Source organism: Convolutriloba macropyga, chromosome 11 (genome assembly GCF_964194025.1).
Source record: "Convolutriloba macropyga chromosome 11, txConMacr16.3, whole genome shotgun sequence".
Lineage (NCBI taxonomy): Eukaryota > Metazoa > Xenacoelomorpha > Acoela > Convolutidae > Convolutriloba > Convolutriloba macropyga.
The window spans coordinates 13,975,515-13,998,138 of record NC_134478.1 but is presented as its reverse complement, the minus strand read 5'-3'; the positions used below and the strand labels follow the sequence as shown (position 1 = coordinate 13,998,138).

Genomic DNA, 22,624 nt, shown 5'->3' with positions numbered 1-22,624 from the left:
TAAATTTTTCTAGCCCCAGTGAGCAGCAAACCTCCTCTAGGGTTTGATAATAAGTTGCTGAAGATTTTTTATTGGCAATGGAGTGGTTTTCAACATTTAACTTCAGTACTTTTTATGATGAATCTTGCAGTTTTTGAAAATGTTTGTTTTTTCTTAGGTTTCTCTGGCCTCATGGGCAGAGGAACTTCCTCTAGCTTTTGATAGTATGTTATTGTTTAGTTTCTGGTGGTAGTGAATTGTTTTTAAGATTTTGATATCGCAAATTTAAAGCAATTTTTTTAAAGTCCTGCAATTTTTTCTGAAAGTTTAGTGTTTTTCCCTAGTAGACCTTCAAGTGCTTAGAGTGGTGCAGCTACTGGGAAGGCCTTATCTCATGGTTAGAAAATCATTTTTAGGCGTTTTTGAGCCCAAAATTTTTCAATTTTTGCGTTTTTTGTCTTTCGCGAATTTTTTGTTGAACCAGTGTAGAATTGAGATTTGTAAAATTTGATAAAGATTTTTTGATAGGAATAATTGCTTATGTCCATTTTGTGAGCTATATGTTTTGCTAGTCCAAACAAACACGCAAATTTATAATAAATTTTACAATTTTTTGCAAGTTTTTTGAGAATGTTTGTCATTAAATTTTTTCAGCCCTAGGGGCCGAGGGACCTCCTCTAGTGTTTGACAATAGGTTACTGCATAGTTTTTAGTGGAAATGGAATGGTCTCAACTTTTTAACATTACGAATTTTAGCCTTTTTTTAAAACTCGCTTTTTTTAAAGTAGTTTTTGACATTTGTTGTCAATTATTTAAGCTGATCCAGCCGAAGGCGCCAGGAAACCTCTTCTTAGGTTTGATAATAGGTTACTGCATAGTTTCTGATAGTAATGGAATGGTTTTCAACATTTTAATATCACGAATTTTATTAATTTTTGATAAAATTTGCAATTTTTTCCTACTTTTTGACATTGTCATTATTTAAATTTTTCTAGCCCCAGTGAGCAGTAAACCTCCTCTAGGGTTTGATAATAAGTTGCTGAAGAATTTTTATTGGCAATGGAGTGGTTTTCAACATTTAACTTCAGTACTTTTTATGATGAATCTTGCAGTTTTTGAAAATGTTTGTTTTTTCTTAGGTTTCTCTGGCCTCATGGGCCAAGGAACTTCCTCTAGCGTTTGATAGTATGTTATTGTTTAGTTTCTGGTGGTAGTGAATTGTTTTTAAGATTTTGATATCGCAAATTTAAAGCAATTTTTTTTGACGTCCTGCAATTTTTTCTGAAAGTTTAGTGTTTTTCCCTAGTAGACCTTCAAGTGCTTAGAGTGTTGCAGCTACTGGGAAGGCCTTATCTCATGGTTAGAAAATCATTTTTAGGCGTTTTTGAGCCCAAAATTTTTCAATTTTTGCGTTTTTTGTCTTTCGCGAATTTTTTGTTGAACCAGTGTAGAATTGAGATTTGTAAAATTTGATAAAGATTTTTTGATAGGAATAATTGCTTATGTCCATTTTGTGAGCTATATGTTTTGCTAGTCCAAACAAACACGCAAATTTATAATAAATTTTACAATTTTTTGCAAGTTTTTTGAGAATGTTTGTCATTAAATTTTTTCAGCCCTAGGGGCCAAGGAACCTCCTCTAGTGTTTGACAATAGGTTACTGCATAGTTTTTAGTGGAAATGGAATGGTCTCAACTTTTTAACATTACGAATTTTAGCCTTTTTTTAAAACTCGCTTTTTTTAAAGTAGTTTTTGACATTTGTTGTCAATTATTTAAGCTGATCCAACCGAAGGCGCCAGGAAACCTCTTCTTAGGTTTGATAATAGGTTACTGCATAGTTTCTGATAGTAATGGAATGGTTTTCAACATTTTAATATCACGAATTTTAGCAATTGTTCTTATTTTTTGACATTGTCATTTAATTTTTTCTAGCCCCAGGGGCACGAAACATCTTCGAGGGTTTGATATGTTGCTGAAGAATTTTTATTGACCATGGAGTGGTTTTCAACGTTTAATTTTAGCACTTCTATGATAAAACTTGCAGTTTTTGAAAATGTTTTTTTTAGGTTTCTCTGGCCTCAAGGGCCAAGGAATTTCTTCTAGCGTTTAATCGTAGGTTACTATTTTGTAGTAGGTTTAGTTTCTGGTGTTAATGAATTGTTTTTAAGATTTTGATATCGCAATTTTTTCAAGTCTTGCAATTTTTTCTGAAAGTTTAGTGTTTTTCCTAGTGACCAGGGAATCTCCTAAGGGTTTTCCTTGTATGTTACTACAGAGTTTCTTTTGGCATTGAAATTGTTTTTAACTCTAGCGAATATACCTAATATCGCAAACATTTTTGAAAGTTTCTTGGAAAGGTTTGAAATTTTTCCGGCAGCAAGGTCCACGAACCTCATCCATGTTTTGATAATAAGTTACTGCACTTTGCTCGAGGTAATGGAATGGTTATCAATATATAAATTACACATGTTGCAATTAGCAATTTCCTGACAATTTTTTTTCGAATTTTCTCAAATATCATGTTCCAAGTTAATCGATCTTTATGAGCCAGTGAAACTATTTAGGGCTTGAAAAAGGGATACTGGATAGTCTCTGGAGACAATGAAATGGTTCTGAAGATATTAATATCCCGCATTTCAGCAAGATGTTAAATTTTGCAATTGTTTTTAAAATTTTAGAATTTTTGTTATTTTGTGAGTTTAACGAGCTTTACTGGCCAACAAAACTTTTTAAAGCTAGGCTACATGACAGAACTCCAGAGACAAAAAAAATAGTTTTGAACATTTTTTTCCGCAAAATTACCTTTTTTGCTTTTTTCAGCTTTTGGAAGCATTTCAAAGCTTGTGCCTAAGTTAATGAGTGTATTGACTTGTCATATTTGGCCTTCAGGGTAAAAACGTCAAGAGATTTAGCAATGGTTTTCCATGTTTATTTTTTTAAAATTTTTTTAAGTTCTCAACTTTTGGGAGTTTGTCTTTGGGCTGGGAATTTTCAATTGATCTGCTGGTCAGATTATATTAGTTCTCAATTCTTCATTCAATTTTTGGATTATATTTTAGGACTTGTGCTGCTGTGGTTTTTTTTAAAAAAGTCTTCACACATTTTATGTTTTTTGAAGTCTAATTTGAGTAGTGATTTTGGTCACGCTAAAACAGGAAGTGGAGCAAAAAGCGTGCAGTTTTGTGGCGTGAAGTTTTTTCACTCTAGTTTTGTAGTAGAGTGAGAAAACAGTGTTTGAACAAAAATTTGCTTTCTCGCTAGTGGTTTTTTGTTCACATACGGCAAGTTCATTTTGATTGTACTGTTTTTTGGACCGGGTTTTTTTCTAAGTGGTATTCCCAATCTTTTCAGTTCATTCTAGTCCTAGTTTTTTGTTTGAACCAAACTTCCCTTTCTCTCTAGTGGTTTTTTGTTCACATTTAGATTTTGAATTGGTTTTCCCAATTCACTCAAGTCCGTTCTAGGTCTAGTTTTTTGTTTAAACAGTAAAAATTCTTTGAATTGTACGTCAGGACTTGTCCTGCTATGTTTTTTTATTTTAGATGAAAACAGCAGAAGTGTTCGTTACAAGCTCAATAGTAGCAATCCAGCAGGGAGTGTTGCGTCAGTTTTGGCGATCTCTGGACAACGGCAAAATAGTGCTTGGGCCTCCACGTGCAATGGGCGAAGGACCTGCACCTGAAGAGCAGTTTACAATTATCAAAACGGCAGACACAAATAAGTTTGGTCTGAAAACGGGCTTCATGAAGTATATTACTGTTGGGAAGGATAATACATTACAGGGAATTTCAGAAGCTATTGGACCAAGGGAGTGTTTCGAAGCTGTTTTTCAGGTTTGTTCTGTGTTTTTTAAAACTATTGTCAACCAGTAGTCAAACAGAAGGATAAATGCAAAAGAAGTTGTTTTTCATTACTTTCACGATTCTATTTTGAATTGCTCCCCCCAGTGCTGATCACAACGCTTTTAAAATTTAAGACCAGATAACTGCAGAGAACTGTCCTCCATCTAAAAAAGGTACGAGAGTTGACAAATCCAGCGCGTGAATCCAGAGCCTGACAACCTCCTCCCCATGCACGTCCTTTTTTGCATAAAGTTGTATGCTAATTTTTTTACTTTCAAAGGTATTTGTGGTCAGTTTTGACTTTCGAGTTGTTTTCTGGAAGTCTACCGTCCTTGTTTGTTTGAAAGATGTGTTCAAATTTTTGTGACTTTTGAAATCAATTGGAAGTGAAATTTGAGTGAAAATTTTATTCACAGCGAAAAAGTGAAGCATTTGAAACAAAAAATTTAGTTTAGAGGTGTGAATTCTTCGAAACTTCTGAAGTATGGATCGAGTTTTGAAAAAAAAAAAATTACGATACGTGATATATCTTCTGTTTTAAGTTTTTTTCTCCTACAATTTTTAGTGGGTTATATGTGATTTTTAATAAGCATTGTTTTGATTGTTTCGGGCATTCATTGGACAGCTAAAGGTTTCTATGACTCTAACATTATTTAAGGCTGCAAAATAACCGTTCAGTTTTGACTATTTGGTGTTCGTTTTGATGCTTTATCACAGGCTGGTTATTGACAAGTCTCACGAGCAGGTAATCATATATTCTTTATTGTTAAACGTTTTAGTATGTTGTAAATAACATTTTTACTGGCATGTGCTTTTGAATGATCCTTTGTCGAGATTTGTAAAAATTTCATCATGCAGTCAATTGAGTTTTCTGACCACTTGTTTTCGTTAAGTATGACCTCATGTATCGAGTTTTGCCGGCTGAACTTTTTTTTGCTACTGTGTCTGTGATTGGTATTAATATATTGTTATATGCTTGGGTTACAAGTTTCAATAGGTACTCGAGTGTTTTGCTGACTTTAAGCAACCTAAAAATGTAATCAAATTTCGATTCTCATATTTGTCCGGGTAACTTGATCCATTATCGGTGCTCCATAGATCTGCTACTGTACGTTTTGTAAAGACTATTATTTTGATATATTTGTAACCATATAGATAGTGGCTTTGATCACTTTCAGATCGCTATTTTTTCAATGGTGGGGGAATTTTTTAAAAGCATCGTTATTTGTTTAAAAAAGTAGTCATATTGTTTTTTTTTCTTTCGAAGAGTTTTCGATTAAAAATTTTTAAATTGTCCAGTTCTTTGGATGGCTGTTCAGGACTGGTCCTGATGCCAATTTTTAATTGGTATTCTCCATCATTTTTAGGTAATTCGTGTGAAACGGTGGTTTTTAATCATACATTACGTACCCTATACAAAGAGGACTTCCCTTCACTTTTATTTGAAATTTAGAATTTAAACTCTGACTGACAGTTAGACCAGATCTTCAAAACTATATTACCGCAGAGCTATATTACTTGAAAGACGTCAGAGCTCAAAGTTTGATCTAACAGATGGATGCTATTAAAAATCAGAAGTCCAATTTCTTGCTTAGCAAGAATTTTGTCTTTGGTATCCGTGGTCTCCTTTAATCGGGTGTGTCAGCGGTTTTTTTCACTGCTGTTCTCCGAAATTCTGTGCTGTGTTCTTCTTTATATCGGTTTGTTGTTTCAAAAATTGATATACAGCGGAGAAAAATTCTGTCAGTTTGTGTTGAAATGGCATCGCTCTCACGATTCTCAAGCAAGCGATCAAACAAACTGTCGTTTCAGTTTTCTCGCATGTTTGAACTTCAGAAATATTTGACCCAAAATTGCGCAACAAACGTTTATGTATAAACTAAACAATATTTTGTTTCCCATTGTTTTTTATTACAGATTTGAGGCATATGATCAACCGGATCGTTAGGTGCGAGACTATGTAGTCAATGTGATGTTTAGAAAGGCGACGAAAGGCTAGAAAATTTCGAGAAGGTGTTTAATTATAGCTGCGAAGCTGTAAGCTGAGCGGAGCTATATTGCGGTGCTCTTGGTTTTTTTACAATTCAAAGAATTTGAATTGTGTTGGAGCGCTGACTTTTTTGTAAAGATCTGGTCACACATTATCATGACTTTTGAAGTCAAATTGGAGTGGTGATTGGTCACGCCGAAACAGGAAGTGGAGCGGAAAATCGAGTGGTTTTGCGGCGTGAAATTTTTGCTCTAATTTTAAAGTAGAATGAGAAACGAAAATTCGCTTTCTCGCTAGTGGTTTTTTGTTCACATGCGGCAATTTCACGTTGAGTTTTTTTTTCGGTATTTCTGATCGGACTTTTTCTAAATAGTTTTCCCAATTCATTCATAGTTCTTTCTAGGCCTTATTTTCTGTTTGAAGCCAATTTCTATTTCTCGCTAGTGGTTTTTTTTCACTTTGCGTCATTTTGACATTGATTTTCTGTATTCTTTTTTTTGATCTGATTTTTTTAGAAATGGTTTTCCCAATTCACTCATAGTCTGTTTTAGGTCTAGTTTTTTGTTAAGTCTTTGATATTTTTTGTTTTGTCGTCTGACGCTCTTTCGTTTTACATTTGTCAATTCAGCAAAAATAAAGTCAAATTTAATGAATGACTTCTTCCTCTCACTAACGGCGTTTGCGCGCGTGACGTCCCTTCTCATTGTCTCTAGCGAAGGATTTAAGATGATTTGCGTGATTAGATTTTGATCATACGTGACTCACCTCACTCAATAAAATGACTTTTGCTTTTTAAAACTTAAGTGTAATTCGAATTATTTGAAAGTCAAAGGAATTTTTATGTGCAATTCCATTGTAAAAGGTTTCTGTGGAATGAATGTTATCAAGCTTTTTTAATTTATCGCTGAATGTTTTTTACCTAGCTTTTTGAGAGGCGTCGATTTTTCAATTTAGATCTGTATCTGTTTCTATCTCTATAATACGGCACCCAAGTCTATTCTTTCGCTGCTATTCCTGCAATCTGTCGGCTGTATTTTACTACCGTTCTGTTCGTTTTCACGCCATTATTTCGATAATTGTATGACGCATTTTTTTTTGAAAACAACTACAGTGCAAAAAATGTTTTTACCCTGTGACGATGCAACATTAAGTTATGTCAGCTTTTTCGTTTGCTTCTTTCTTTCCTTTCTTTCTTTCCTTTCTTTCTTTCTTTCCTTTCTTTCCTTTCTTTCCTTCTTTCTTTTCTTTTCTTTTTTCTTTCTTTCTTTTTTTTCTTTCTTTCATTTTTGTTTCTTTCTTTTTTTCTTTCTGTCTTTCTTCCTTTCTTTCTTTCTTTCTTTCTTTCTTGCTTTCTTTCTTTCTTTCTTTTTTCTTTCTTTTTTTCTTTCTTTTTCTTTCTTTTTTTTGTCTTTCTTTCTTTCTTTCTTTCTTTCTTTCTTTCTTTCTTTCTTTCTTTCTTTCTTTCTTGCTTGCTTTCTTTCCTTTTTTCTTTCTTTCTTTCTTTCTTTCTTTCCTTCTTTTTTTCTTTCTTTCTTTTTCTTTCTTTCTTTCTTTCTGTCTTTCTTAATTTCTTTCTTTCTTCCTTTCTTTCTTTCTTTCTTTCTTTATTTCTTTATTTCTTTCTTTCTTTCTTTCTTGCTTTCTTTCTTTCTTTCTTCTTTCTTTCGGTCTTTACTAATTACTTATTGATCCCCGTTGTGCGTAGAACACTGATCTCGCAATAATTCGCTGCCTTCAATTCAAATTCTATGTTTTGAAGACCAGCTGAGAGACTGGTGGCGGTACAATTAGTGGTTTGAAAAAATTTTAGCTATTTTTTAAATATTTTTTAAAATTTTTAATAAAAAATGCTGATTTCTTATCCGGTCACATTTCTCCTTTATCTGTATGGCCATGTTATAAAATTGTTCTAACGCAGAAGAGGCAGAGGATTTTCTCAGGTATTGCAGAAAGGTTAACAAGTTGTCAAGCTTCACTCTACGCACATTATTGATCCTCCTTGTTATAATGTGATTCATTCTCTAGAATCAAATATCACCTCACGCTTGAGAAATTTGATTTTGAAAAATCGCAACAATCTAGTACTTATTGTCGCGGAATTGATATCTTGAAATGGTACCAAAATTTCCAAACGCATTTACAAATATGAAAATGCCAGATCTAAACTGTGCAAGATTCTGCAAGATCTAATACATTCAATGCATAATTTTACAAGCTTCAAATGCATGTCTCCAGCATGGTTATATGACTGTCGAAGTCACATACAATATTGGTTTTTCAGATCTTAAAAAAACTTTTCAGCGATTGAATATTCAAAATTATTAACAATTTTTCATCTGCAATTAAGTTAGTGGGACAGCAGTTGTTTATACCTTCGGCGAAAAATTACTGATTGCAAGCTAGATTTAGAGAAATCAATTTCCTCTCTTGTTGACTGTTTTTCATACCATTCTTTACTACTGAATTCAGAAAAAAAACAGTGTTGTCTTTGGCACTTCATCTGAGAAAAAAAAAAACAGAGTTTGTTGTCTTTGGCACTTCATCTGCAGCAGAGTCTATTAAAGTTGACAACCATATAATAAAAGAATTTGAGAATGTCAAATATCTCGGAGTAATTTTGGACAAAAAGTAGTTGTACCAACAACAAGTTAATCAAATACTCAGCGAGATGGCGCAAGGAATAAAAACACTTTGTCCTCAGAAACGTTGTACCATACCATTTGCGCAAAATCCTGCTGAATTCTCTTGTGATTAGTCATCTCCAGTACTCAGCTGTTTTGCTTTCTTCCATTTCAAAAAATTTTCTGACAGCCTTAGAAAAGCAACTCAATGGGGCAGTAAAAGCCTGTTACTTTCATCGATTTAACAATTCTTCCTTCTGTATGAAACTAGATAATTATATACTGCCAATTAAACAATTGCTTGAATGCAGAACAGCGCTGTATGTCAGTCAACTCTTGACATATAAGAAACCTGCCTTCCGGAGAATAACAGGATTTAGCTTGCCAACTTAAAAGGGAATGAATCAAACAGGAGGGTTAAAAAGTCTTCAAAAACGCTTTCCAACAGTTTCAGAAGGACCCAATGGGAAACATTGTCGGCAATGTTTCTTGGAAAACTTTTAGGTTTAACTAACGCTTCATTTGTATACTCACATGTGATCTTAGAATTTGTCTCTTCTACTTAGAGAAAAAAATCTTTTTTCTGTTACTTATAATTTACTCATAATTTATGTTATTTTTTTACGCTGCCATTTGTGATATCTTTAGGTTACCTGACTCATCATACTCATTTGATAATTCAGTGTTTTTTCGTCTGTAGCTCTGTATGGTCTTTTTGGATTAGCTACAACAAAATTCTTCTTTTTGACGTCACTCTGGTGATGAAGAATATATTTGTGTTTATTTTTAAACCCGTAATTTATGAAAGATCAGAACTATTACGGAAAAGCCTGAACTTTATCCCCAGATGTCTAGAGTGATTAAATCAAGCTTAAAATTGTTCACCAAGTTTTCTTGGAAATGGCTTAATCTTTTTGACAAGGTCGGGTTGAACAGACATCAGACCTAGGAAATCCGATTTGTAGGCAAGTTAGGAATGACCCAAGAGAGCACCTGTTTTGTGCCCCCCCCCCCAGTTCTTTATGCACCCATTTAAGCACATGCCTTTACACAATGAATGCGCGCTGTGAGTTCAAATAATGTGCACCCTACTTACATGTATAATTCTTACATATATCCTTAGTTTAAATTTTTATTGATATCGCATTATCCCCGCTCCGCGTTTAGTAAACATAGAACGTACCCATTGCCGTCTATATATAGCATGATGGTGTTTATAATTTCGGGGAGTGTGGCAATAATGGGAAATACCCTTGAATTGATGTGGTCTTTAGGAGGGCAAAACTGCTTTAACCTGTGGAAACAGTTGTTTCGCCAGCATAGAAACAAACAGTTTATCAGCTGCATCATCATCATCGGCTTCTTCAAACCAGCCAATCAGCGCCTCAGCTTTCAAAGTGTCTGATAAAGAGCACGTATGTCTCAGGACCAATCTGGACAGGAATCGTAAGGCGGATCCCTCAGAGCAGGATGTTGATTTCGGACGGTTGGATGTGGCCGAATTGAGTTACGTCAAGAAGTTCCAGAGTTTCCAGGTGCTATGGAGTTACTAACTGACCTCTGTGATTAATCTGACGCGCTCAAACAATATCCTGATGGTCTTATGCGATTTTATGCTTGCGGTAATTGTTTCGCCCGACTGATTTGACTTTTTGTCAAGAGAAATGGAATGAAATAGTAAATCCCGGGTTCATTAGGTCGTTTCTCTGAGAGCCTGAATATTGTCTAAGCATACGCTTCACCGAAAATTATTGCCTAAGCATACGCTTCACCGAAAATAATGCTAGACACCCTTAACTTGAGGTAGCTAAACTCTTTGATTAATTGCTCTCAACTGAAGCCCTGTTGGTCTTTTTTTGTCTCACAGATTTGACTTTTCCAATAGAGAACTGGAATGAAGTGTTAGAGTCAGAGGGTATTAAGTCGCAGTCTCATTCTCTTAGAGCTTATCTAGTCTCTAAATGTGTGGCTCATCGAAATTACCTAGGAGACATAATTTCGTGTTGTAAAGTGGAAATTTAACAGGTTTTGATCGGTGTTAGGACAATTGTCCCATTTCCATTTTACCCAACCTGCCATTTTACCCCATGCCAATTTCTTTTTACCCTATTGTTATATTTACCAGAACGACTATTTAGCATAATAATATCTAAGGGCCATGGCCATGCCTCAGGGGCCCGTGGGTCTGGTCTTGATATGAAACTATCACAATCGAACATGGGATTAAATTAATGGCTTAAGTATGTTAAAAAATCCTTGTAATAGCGAATGCTAATTTCTAATGGGTTTAGTGAACGAAAAGATCAAAGTGCATTGGGCATAATGGAATTGGGTAAATAATCACGCAATCGTTTTGATCATTTTCCAACTTAACTTGTGTTACAAATGGGCGCTAATTAGTTAATATTTAAAATCCTCAAACAATCTTTTTTCAGGATCGAAGGATAAAAATAAACCCGGGAGATCGATCAGACCTAGCGAAAGCGAGAGAAGATGGAAAATTACACGAAGCATTACTGGACAGAAGAGCCAAAATGAAACATGACAAATTCTGCTAAGTGAACAACTAACTATGGCGTTACATCTCGAGTTGAAGTTTTACTTGGTCACGCCGAGAAGGGATGGTAATGTTTTGTGGCTGCGAAGAATTCAACTGGCCTAACAGAAAATATCAATGATGTTTTTGCTGTCATCGAATTTTTTTCTGAAATTTACTGTCTATTTGCAAACTTTTTGATCTGAATATGTTTTTTGGTGTTGTAATGTTTTTGTCAAATATTGACTCGTTAGATGATTAATAGTTTAAAAACAGAAGAATTTTAAACATCAAACTTAAATTTTTCTTACAATTACTTCTAAGTAGAAGTAGCTAAGTAATAAAACAGTAGTTATTACACACAATCTGAAATCAGGAACTGTTTTCTCTCCCGAGCTATCAATTTTCAGTTTCTAGTTTATCTTTATTTGATCTTTGAATTTTGGCAATTTATTCTTTTGTAATATATCAACGCTCTTTAATAATGTAAGCCATTAGTTTAGTTAATCTTTTGACAAAAAATATTTTAGCCTAAAAGTACTAAACTTATGGACATTTATGTCATAGGACCGAAAGCAGTTCCAAATGGTCATAGTAATTGAAGTTCTTGATAATTATAGCCCCTGCCCCCGCAAGTTTCCGTGACTAGAGCCTATATATACTCGGCCTATATATACTCGGCAGATGCCATGACTAGAGCCTAAACCATTGGGCATCTTTTTTCACGGAGAGGCTATAATGGAAAAGAACCAAAATCGATATGACCCCGAATGTTCTAGAATTTACTCAAGATAGACAGCATATATGGTACAGTAAGCAAAGATATTCCGGTGCATGAAATGTACGGTGAATGAAGTGTCAGTTTCACGATCCCACATTGCCCTTCCGGAGCACCGAACCGCCTGTCGTTTGTTCTGGCCCACGACACAGAACACGACGAATCTAGTTCTATCACACTTGTACTCTTTGGCCTTTTGTTTGACCATGTCTGATATTGTGCACGCTGCCTTATCGCATTGGTCGGCTTTGTATTCGGGCATTTGACCGAGGGTTGATTTCATTGTTTCGGTGATATATTCTTCCATCTGAAATGTTATATTTGATATTTTTTTCTGAAAATTTCAAAAAAGGTCGATGCAACAGAAAATGTGGACCAAGTTGCAATTGCTTCAAGTGTTTTCTTCAGTGATAGTGGTCTGCTATATCTTGTTAGAAAGAGTTGGGAGTATTCAAAGGGAAGCGAAAAGTACATTGAGAAGAAAAAGTGACCCCTAAATAAATAATTCAATTTTTTTTGCGAAATAGTTTTGAGGTGAGTTCCTGTTCTCAAGAAGGCGAAAGTTTTAATCGGTAGATACCCAGCATCCAAATTAAACCTCCACTAACATAGCACGTGCAATGCACTCAATTTATTGTTCCGACCCCTCTTGAGGGGGGGAGGAACTATATACTCAACTGGGATTTTTTTTGTTCTGTCAATTTTGACCGATCGATATATTCATCGTAGAGAGTTGAGACTGGTATCATTAGAAAGCTCGTCCAGTGTAGAATATGGAATTAAAAAGATTTTTTGATTTCCATTTTTGACAGGGAGATATCGAGGTTTAAACTTTCGAGAAAATAGAGTGAATTCCGTTGATTTCATTCACATTTTTTCGGAATTTTTGACTAAAATTTCGCCAACTTTGAGAAAATTTAATAAAATTTTTCATGAAAATGTTGTTGATTTTACGTTTAAAGACAAAATACATTGTCGTTTATTTTCATTGAATTTTTTTTGTCAGAAATTCCGGCTAAAAATTTCACAAAATTCAGTTTTCATCAAAAACAGCACGAAATAAGTTTCTTTAGTCCACTCTGATTAAATTTGCAGGAAGTGCACACCCACACACCACTAACACAATCTTTGTAGACTGAAAAGAGGACTAATTCCACTTCAACTTCCGTTGAGATTGCTCTGTAAATTAAACTTTGCCGTTTTTTGCTAACTTTATTCGTTGATTATCAAAAACGCAGCATTTACTTTTGATTTGTTAACAAACAAAATATCTATATCAAAGACATTCCAAAAATTAAATATTCCTAATGGACAATCAACATTAGCAGGACCAGTTTTGTACCAATTTGGACCGTTAACATCCAAAAATAATTCGGATTGTCATCAGTCGGTTTTTTATTAAAAAATTTCGATCTTTTGTATATTAATTAAATAACAGAACATTTCAAATCAAAGCTCACTAGTGATAAATCCTATTGGCTTCCTAATAAGCTCAAAATTAATTTATCTAGTTGATTGCTTGAAAGCTTATGGTTGTTTTGACTTTTGAAATATTTGATTTTTAAATAAAAAATGGCTTATTGAACTTTGCCTCCATTTTTCTCTTACTTTGGTCAACTTGTAGCTTAGGGTCAGCAATCAAAGAGTACTCCTTCTTTCTGCTGAAATCAATTTTAGTCTTTATTGCGGTTCTACGCCTTAAGTTATTGTGTTCTGAGTTTGATGCTAGCAGATTTTACAATTTTTTTTTAATTTTTAGGTATTTGGCCATTTTTCATGTTTTCTAATTTTGTCAAAATATCAAGTTATTGTCAATTCTTATATCACATTTTTCACGTTCACAATAATGCACAAATGATAATATTTAAAACCTTAAAGATATAGATTGTGGTTCTTTACCGCTTCGACAATACTTTCTCGAAGAATTTAATTGAATTTTTCAATTTTGTCTTTAACTGTCGTTTTTACTTTGTCTTTTTACTCGTATTGAATTTCCTGTAAAGTGACTGGTTTTGATTGGCTTTTCCTGGAAGTGTAGATGAGCCGATGTTCTGATATTAGCAGATAGATAATGGCTTTCATGACTTTGAAAACAATTGTTTTCCAAAATGAAAAAAAAATTCAACTTTGAAATTTTGTTCTTTTTATTTTCTGTTTGTTACCTGGTCTAGTTAATTAAAGGTTAAGGATGACATTATTTTTCTGAAGGGAAGGTGTCAAAAGGGATTGGTGTTACAAAATTTAGTGTTTTAAAAGAATTCGTTATGAATTTACTGGCTTCAACATGGGTTTTTCACAAAAAAAGTAAATTAATTTTCGATTTTTGTCATATTTGACGCTCTTTTTGTAGACGTAAGACATATTCTGGATAATTGAAGGTCTCGAGGGCTTCCTATGGAAGAATAAACGAATCTATTCAACTTTTTCATTTTGTAATTAATGGCTTTCATGTCTTTGGAAATAAATTTTCTTCGAAAAAAACAAGCATTACATAATTTTGCATATTTTTCTTTTTTGTCTAATTGTTGCTTATTTTCGTTAATAAGCGGCCACATAATACATTATCGGTGTTTGACAATCGAACATTCTTTGGGCGCCAAAGTATGGCTTTACGGCTTCCAAAGCATTTTCTGGCAAATTTTAATTGATTTTTAGTTTGTTTACTTGTTGTTCTTTTTGTAACTGCATAAAGAATTGAATACCAAGAGTTTTTAATTCACTTCTATAGAAGCATTGGTAATTTTAAACCTATGGGATATTTTAGTTGATTCCTAATGGTTTTATTACTTTGAAATTAATTGTTTTTTTAAAAAAAATTCAGCGAATTTTCTAACTTTAAAGTTTCTGTTCTTTTTTGTCTAATTGTTACCAAGCTTTATTATTAACTGGTAAATAAACATTTTTTTTCTGGTAAATTACAAGTTATTTTGTTTATTTTCAGTTTTATCTGACGCTATTTTGACGTTGTTATTAAGTTTTGTTTTTTAAAACGTACATAAATGTTTTGATGTAATTAATGTTTGTTGTTGTGGTTTGGTTTTGCCGTTCGTCTTCGCTGGCTTTCTTAAAATCAGCATATCTCATCAATCTAATGCATCATTTTTTACTCCACTGAGTTATTTGCTTTGGAGGCTATCTTTTCGTTCATACACCAGTTTTTTTTTGAAAAGTACTTGAATTTTTTGTGTTTTTCTGTCTGTTCCTCATTTGGTAGACAATTATGACAAAATTGTGGATGAGCGGGGTCGGAACCTTATGTGCGATCGCACATAACCGAGCCGCCTTGTTTAATGATAAATTAATTGATCTTAAACGCATCAGTTCTTCTCTTTAAATCAGTTGTCCTCCACCAGTTGTCTATTTTGTGTTTAACATTATTTTAAAAAATGAAGGTAATAATTGTCATATTATTTCGGTGACCATTGTACGTTTTCTACAGTAAAAATTCAATACCTAAAAGAACGAGCTAGAGGTGGGATGCTGACAAAAATTTTCTCAACTGATAGCCAATTTCCACATTTGATTTTTTTGTTGATAGTGAAACAAGAAAAATGTATTCATTGCCAAGATAGCTCTGTTTGTATCGTTATTTATTTTTTAATGTTGCAATTATTTTTATCCTTTTTATTGTTTCTTTAATTGCTCTCGAATGAGGCTTGAAGCAATAAGTGTTAACGTGTTGGTCCTTTTTATGAAAAATTTTTGCTTTTTAAATAAAAAATGGCTTATTGAACTTTGCCTCCATTTTTCTCTTACTTTGGTCAACTTGTAGCTTAGGGTCAGCAATCAAAGAGTACTCCTTCTTTCTGCTGAAATCAAATTTAGTCTTTATTGCGGTTCTACGCCTTAAGTTATTGTGTTCTGAGTTTGATGCTAGCAGATTTTACAATTTTTAATTTTTAGGTATTTGGCCATTTTTCATGTTTTCTAATTTTGTCAAAATATCAAGTTATTGTCAATTCTTATATCACATTTTTCACGTTCACAATAATGCACAATTGATAATATTTAAAACCTTAAAGATATAGATTGTGGTTCTTTACCGCTTCGACAATACTTTCTCGAAGAATTTAATTGAATTTTTCAATTTTGTCTTTAACTGTCGTTTTTACTTTGTCTTTTTAGTCGTATTGAATTTCCTGTACAGTGACCGGTTTTGATTGGCTTTTCCTGGAAGTGTAGATGAGCCGATGTTCTGATATTAGCAGATAGATAATGGCTTTCATGACTTTGAAAACAATTGTTTTCCAAAATGAAAAAAAAATTCAACTTTGAAATTTTGTTCCTTTTATTTTCTGTTTATTACCTGGTCTAGTTAATTAAAGGTTAAGGATGACATTATTTTTCTCAAGGGAAGGTGTCAAAAGGGATTGGTGTTACAAAATTTAGTGTTTTAAAAGAATTCGTTATGAATTTACTGGCTTCAACATGGGTTTTTCACAAAAAAAGTAAATTAATTTTCGATTTTTGTCATATTTGACGCTCTTTTTGTAGACGTAAGACATATTCTGGATATTTGCAGGTCTCGAGGGCTTCCTATGGAAGAATAAACGAATCTATTCAACCTTTTCATTTTGTAATTAATGGCTTTCATGTCTTTGGAAATAAATTTTCGAAAAAAACAAGCATTACATAATTTTGCATTTTTTTCTTTTTGTCTAATTGTTGCTTATTTTCATTAATAAGCGGCCACATAATACATTACCGGTGGTTGACAATCGAACATATTTTGGGGGCCAAAGTATGGCTTTACGGCTTCCAAAGCATTTTCTGGCAAATTTTAATTGATTTTTAGTTTGTTTATTTGTTGTTCTTTTTGTAACTGCATAAAGAATTGAATACCAAGAGTTTTTAATTCACTTCTATAGAAGCATTGGTAATTGTAAACCTATGGGATATTTTAGTTGATTCCTAATGGTTTTATTACTTTGAAATTAATTGTTTTTTTTTTAAAAAAATTCAGCGAATTTTCTAACTTTAAAGTTTCTGTTCTTTTTTGTCTAATTGTTACCAAGCTTTATTATTAACTGGTAAATAAACATTTTTTTTCTGGTAAATTACAAGTTATTTTGTTTATTTTCAGTTTTATCTGACGCTATTTTGACGTTGTTATTAAGTTTTGTTTTTTTAAAACGTACATAAATGTTTTGATGTAATTAATGTTTGTTGTTGTGGTTTGGTTTTGCTGTTCGTCTTCGCTGGCTTTCTTAAAATCAGCATATCTCATCAATCTAATGCATCATTTTTTACTCCACTGAGTTATTTGCTTTGGAGGCTATCTTTTCGTTCATACACCAGTTTTTTTTGAAAAGTACTTGAATTTTTTGTGTTTTTCTGTCTGTTCCTCATTTGGTAGACAATTATGACAAAATTGTGGATGAGCGGGGTCGGAACCTTATGTGCGATCGCACATTACCGAGCCGCCTTGTTTAATGATAAATTAATTGATCTTAAACGCATCAGTTCTTTTTTTTAAATCAGTTGTCCTCCACCAATTGTCTATTTTGTGTTTAACATTATTTTAAAAAATGAAGGTAATAATTGTCATATTATTTCGGTGACCATTGTACGTTTTCTACAGTAAAAATTCAATACCTAAAAGAACGAGCTAGAGGTGGGATGCTGACAAAAATTTTCTCAACTGATAGCCAATTTCCACATTTGATTTTTTTGTTGATAGTGAAACAAGAAAAATGTATTCATTGCCAAGATAGCTCTGTTTGTATCGTTATTTATTTTTTAATGTTGCAATTATTTTTATCCTTTTTATTGTTTCTTTAATTGCTCTCGAATAAGGCTTGAAGCAATAAGTGTTAACGTGTTGGTCCTTTTTATGAAAAATTTTTGCTTGGCCGTTTTTGCACTTTTGCTCTAGAACATTCTTTGACTCCTTGAGTGACTTTTTCACACTTTTGAGTTCTTCTTTTTTGAGTTTTAAGTTACTCTCGGTTTTAAATTAAGTGCGTTGGTGAAAGTTATTGTGAGCGAAACAAAATCAAGGGCAGTGTGGCTGAGTAGTTAACATGTCGGACTACCAACCTGGAGTTCAGGTGGGGTCGTTTTTTGAGCCCATAAAACATTTCTAAGCTACTCGCTCTGAATTAAAATGCTCCGCACCTGTCGTTCGACATTGGTCAGTCTATGTTTTTTTAATGTAAAATAATTGTATCAACATATGTGTTGTTTTAATTTGGTCCTGGAATTAATTCAAACTTTTTTCATTACTGTTGAAATTTTTATTATCAAGTTGGCGTTTCGTAATTATTTGCTGCAACCCCTTTGAACATGCGTTGTGCATTTTTGCCTATCACGTTTTTTTTACAATAAGTTTCAAATTCTGGCTGCAAATTTTAAACAGATCCTAAAGCTGAGCGTATAATTGGACGTCTCTTGATTTTTCCTGAATTCATTGAATGTGAAGTGTTTTCGGGCATTATGTTTTATTTTTTATTTTTCTTTGTTTAAGTAGAAGCCAAATTAATGTGGAGATTTTAGTCACACCAAAGGTTTAGTCCATATGAGGAGTTGTTGCAAGCAAAGTGTAAAAAAATTAGTTGGGAATACCGACCTTTCCTTTGTAAAGACTGAATGGACATGGGAATTCATTCTTCTCCTTCTTGAGTCGGTAAGTGTTCTGGTACTCCTTCTTCGGCTTTTCGTATTTCTCAGGCAGGGGAGGCTGAACCTTAAACAGAACTCAATTTAAAAGCAACAATTAATTGCAATAATTTGCGTCTTAAGGTTAATTGGTCTAAAACTGTTGCTTTTGCACCATATTTGATAGAAAGTTACTTGAAATGTGTACAGTGAAAATATTCGAATGAGACATTATAATTGCCCAGATTTTCTTAAATAGAATTTTAATTGAATACATTTCTTTTTGCCTATTTATTCTGGACTTCACAGTATCATAATTTATCTCACTCACAGCTTGTGTCTAAAATCGTCTTTTGGGTACGCTTTTCAATTTGACCTTGAGTGAATTTTTAAGTTCCTCTGCCTTAAAAAATCTATCTCCTTCATTCAGCTGTTTATCAGCTGAACTCAATCGGAGTCATTAGAAGCAATTTGTGTAGAGTGAAATTATATTTGTTTAATGTGAATTACCTAAGTTTCCCAACAATTAATACCACTTTTTTTTTATCGTTTTTGTGTATTCTAATTTTAGTCAATTTACAAGACAATTTACAAATTTTGATGTGAATGTTTTTAGTTGGCCAACAATGAATTCTGATGTGTCTTTTTGTGTCTGCTAGTATTTGTCAATTTGTAAGACAATTCGCAAATTTCTTCTTTGGATGTGAATTTTTTTTCTGGTACAGTACAAAACAATGAGACAATATCACAATGCATTGTAATGCGAAGCGGTATTGATTTTCAGTAAGGTTTGTTTAATGACTTCGGCTGTTGCTCTTCAATGAAGTTTGAAGCATTTATAGTTGACGTGTCTTTTTGTCTTAAGCTAAAGTTTTGCTTGACAATTTTGACATGGTTGACTTTTCGTGCTTGACCTTTTGAGTTTGCTTGATCTCAATTGCCCTCATTCACATTTTTAATCAGCAGAACGAAATAAGCAAAAGTTTACTACCAAGGCTCAAAATGGAGCGAGTCCTTTTTCGTTTTAGTTTATTCATTTTAGTGGTCTATAATGAACTTCAATAGAATAATTTAAAGGCCCTTCGTGAGTCTGTCCCCAGGGCTAAAACTCAGACCTCGTCTCCTCCTGGCTGAAGCCTGCTAACGCAGAGTCAAGCTTGTATGGGGTCCGATAGCAATTAGAAACAAAAGATATTTTTGCGCCCATTTTTTTGTCTTCATATTTGACATTTCGTCCTCACGGAATCATATACTGATTCATGTCACTTTTTTGACTTGTCGGACTTTCGTTCAGTCTGATTTTACAATGGTCAGACTTGGGCCAAGTGCACAAATAAAGTTCTGTACGAGGAGTGAACCCACAATCTCTCGCTCTCTAGACGTTCGTTCTCCTTCCTGCGCAACCATGACTGTTGAAAATCTGTCTTTTGCGCCGTTAATATACGCTTGAAACAAGCAAATTTCTAGGCAGAAAGCGAGCAAAATATATTACACTTGAGAATTGCTTTTACAATAACCCAGTACTGATTTTCGGTATGGGCTGCTGCTATAGCAAAGTTCGTTGTAATATAACAGGGAATAAGGGACCTGTAGCCTAGTGGTTAATGCAGCGGGTTCTTACGCCGCGGGATGGGGGTTCGAAGCTCTGTGTTGTCAAACGTTTTTGCACCCAAAATTGTTCTCAAATGTACACCTCCTATGAATAAAAGTTGGCCGCGATAACTTTTTTCCAAATCTGTTTGCATCTGTAATTTACGGCACCACGCAAGTCCATTCTTGAGCAGCCATTCCGGCAATCTGCCGGCTATGTTTATCGTTTTAAATCTTATTTTTGGACTCTTGACATCATTGGAAGGTTCCTAGTGAATCTGTTACTCTGCAATTGTCCTTCCCCTTGCTGAACCAAGATACAGTATCATTCATCCCCCCATTGTTTGTTCGAGAGCAATGGTCTGAATTAGTTTTTCATTTAAACTGCTAGATTATGGATGTAACAAAAAGCTTGTGGTATTTCTGAAAAACGTAAAATTTCTGAGACCTTCGCAGTTGTATACTGATCAGTTAGCTTTATCCTGTAGGCGTGAAATTAGCAGGGATTAAGAAGCAGGGCATTGGTTTCAATGGCAGTAGAATGAAATGCGAGGAGAATTTTTCTTTTTTCGATGTATCGAGTATTTCATGGATTGAAACGACGCGTTTTTGAAGCACTTAACACGAGTATCAATAGCAGTAGTATGTTTCACTTAATTTTTAAGCGTGCGTGATTTGAATGTCCAATTTTATTCAGTTATTATTAGACAGTTTGGTCCCCATTGTTTCATTGACAGAGTTAAAATCTTTTGTCTGGAAATGAATTTATGTCTTAGAACGACTATTTGTTCTCAAGTTGAAACTTAGAAGCAAACGAGTACTGGTTTTGTTTATGTCTATTTACCACCCGGCTATTTTCATTTTTGAACAATCCAGGCGTGACCCTTCTTTCTTAGGGATCATGTCGATTACCACAAATTATTTCACTCTGGAAGATTTACTTATGTGTTTTTTTTTCTGAGACTCCTTAAATGATCTCATATATGGTATCTAGTCGTCAATGTCGAAAAAAATTTTCATCCTCAAGTTCTGAATTGGACATGGGGCCTTGGGAACTTAGTCTATAATGCTACGATTTGTGAAGTTTTAAATGTGAAAGAAAATCAACATTTTGTTTACAAATTGGTCTGTGTTCGTTTCAAAGAAAAGAATATATTAAATAGAGAAACAAATTAAGATATTTAAACTGAACAAAAGTTTGTGTGATTGAAAACTTGAGTGGTTGAAAAAAGTTGAAACCATAAACTCCAGATTTCTTTGAAAATTTTCGAAGTTAAATTTTCATCACAAGCGGTGTTGGTAAATATTTAGAACCCAGCTAATTTTTGGTGATGTTTTTTTAAATGATTTATGATTCGGGCAAAGTGATTCAAAATCATAAACACAACTAACCGATGTGTCTTGGAAGTATTTGCCCTTAGCGTGAAGTTCGTCACACTTTAGTCGAAGCTGTCTTGCTAACTTCTTAGTCGCCAGCAGGCCTTTAATGCTCCCGACTCCACCTAGACCCCCAAATGCTGAGAAGTTAATCGCATCACCCATGATTAAAATTTTCTATCTATGATTGAAATAAAAATAAAGACCAGTGACGAAAGGTAACGTTTGATAGTTTTTTTTCTGCTTCACGTAAAATTGTATTTAACAATTTTCAGTTGTAAGGTATTGTTTTTATCAGTGTTCGTAATAATTGTTGCTAAGTCAGAAACAGAATAACTACAGAAGATTTGTACATAAACGAAAAGTGTTTAATATATACAGCTGCGGTGTTGTATGTTTGGTTTTCTTTTTCGTAAATAAAAAACGCATGTGTAAGTTTTTCTCTTCAATTGATAAAGGTATTCTTATTTACCTTCTGTGCTTTATTTGAAGTTAAAATACGTATTCTGATTTATATTCTCAAAAGTGCAAATTCTAAAAGTGCATTTTATAGTAAACAATATAAAAGCGCAGTTGTACATTTTGGATGGAGTTTTGAATTTTTTATCGGTGCTTTTTCATGGCCGTTTTCAGATTTTTGAATTGCTTTCGAGCAGCGGTTTAAGGAATTGAGCGATTGTTTTTTTTTGACGGACAGATTAGCAAATGCTTTTCCAAGCCAAAACAAAAGCTCTGTCGGTGGATAAATAGAGTGCATAGGTGTTCCAATTCTATTGCAGATTTTAGGTGTGAAGGAGCTTGTAAATTTGATTGATTGCAACTGAATGAGGGTGCGTTGAATGTGGCATTATTGACCAAAAGGTGGTCGCGATTGAAGAATTTGATTCAATCCAACTGCAAAACACCTTAATGTAATGTACTTAAGGTTAATGTCAAATTCAAATTGAAGTATCGTTTATACGAGCATTTGTAATAAAAACACTTTAATTTGAAGTTAGATATGTAATACCATGACAAATGGAGCGTACATTGAGTTAAAAAGATAATATTTTTAAGCACTCAAGTAGGCAAAAATTAAGCTTACATACAGTTAAGTGCGGTCAGTGGATTTTTGCAAAATGAAACTTTTATATTTTATCCCAGAAATGCTTGTTCAGGATATCAAATTTAGATGTCTCAGAGCCGCAAAATCTTGATGCAACACTTCACAAAAAAACTTGGCGGTGGTTAAATTATGTTGTTTCTTCAGGGCGACGGTGGCCAAATACTTATTGTCAAGCTATGGGTTGATGTATGTGGAATGCAAAGTCAG

General features: G+C 33.7%; 2 protein-coding genes across 3 annotated transcripts in view; one reads left to right on the top strand and one right to left on the bottom strand.

Moving 5' to 3' along the window:
- The window catches only part of LOC142349618 (protein FRG1-like), a 281,897-nt gene extending 270,626 nt beyond the window's left edge, over positions 1-11,271 (top strand). Inside the window, exons 3-5 of one of the 2 annotated variants that reach the window (XR_012760838.1) lie at positions 3,524-3,814; positions 9,709-10,056; positions 10,870-11,002. Coding sequence is in view for 1 of the 2 variants with exons in the window: in XM_075401304.1 (XP_075257419.1) it covers positions 3,524-3,814; positions 9,709-9,969; positions 10,870-10,992 (675 nt within the window). In the remaining variant the exon portion in view is untranslated. Of the gene's footprint in view, positions 1-3,523; positions 3,815-9,708; positions 10,057-10,869 lie in introns of both variants that reach the window. The other variant, XM_075401304.1, reaches the window with a different exon arrangement.
- A 218-nt stretch (positions 11,272-11,489) lies between these two features.
- Positions 11,490-21,842, bottom strand: LOC142349622 (dynein light chain Tctex-type 5-like). The gene is made up of 3 exons (XM_075401313.1): positions 21,328-21,842; positions 18,317-18,433; positions 11,490-12,055 (listed from the first exon to the last, which is right to left on the bottom strand). Exons 1-3 carry the CDS (start codon positions 21,475-21,477, stop codon positions 11,753-11,755), a joined length of 570 nt encoding a protein of 189 aa, XP_075257428.1. The 5' UTR covers positions 21,478-21,842; the 3' UTR covers positions 11,490-11,752.
- Between the last annotated feature and the right edge of the window lie 782 nt (positions 21,843-22,624).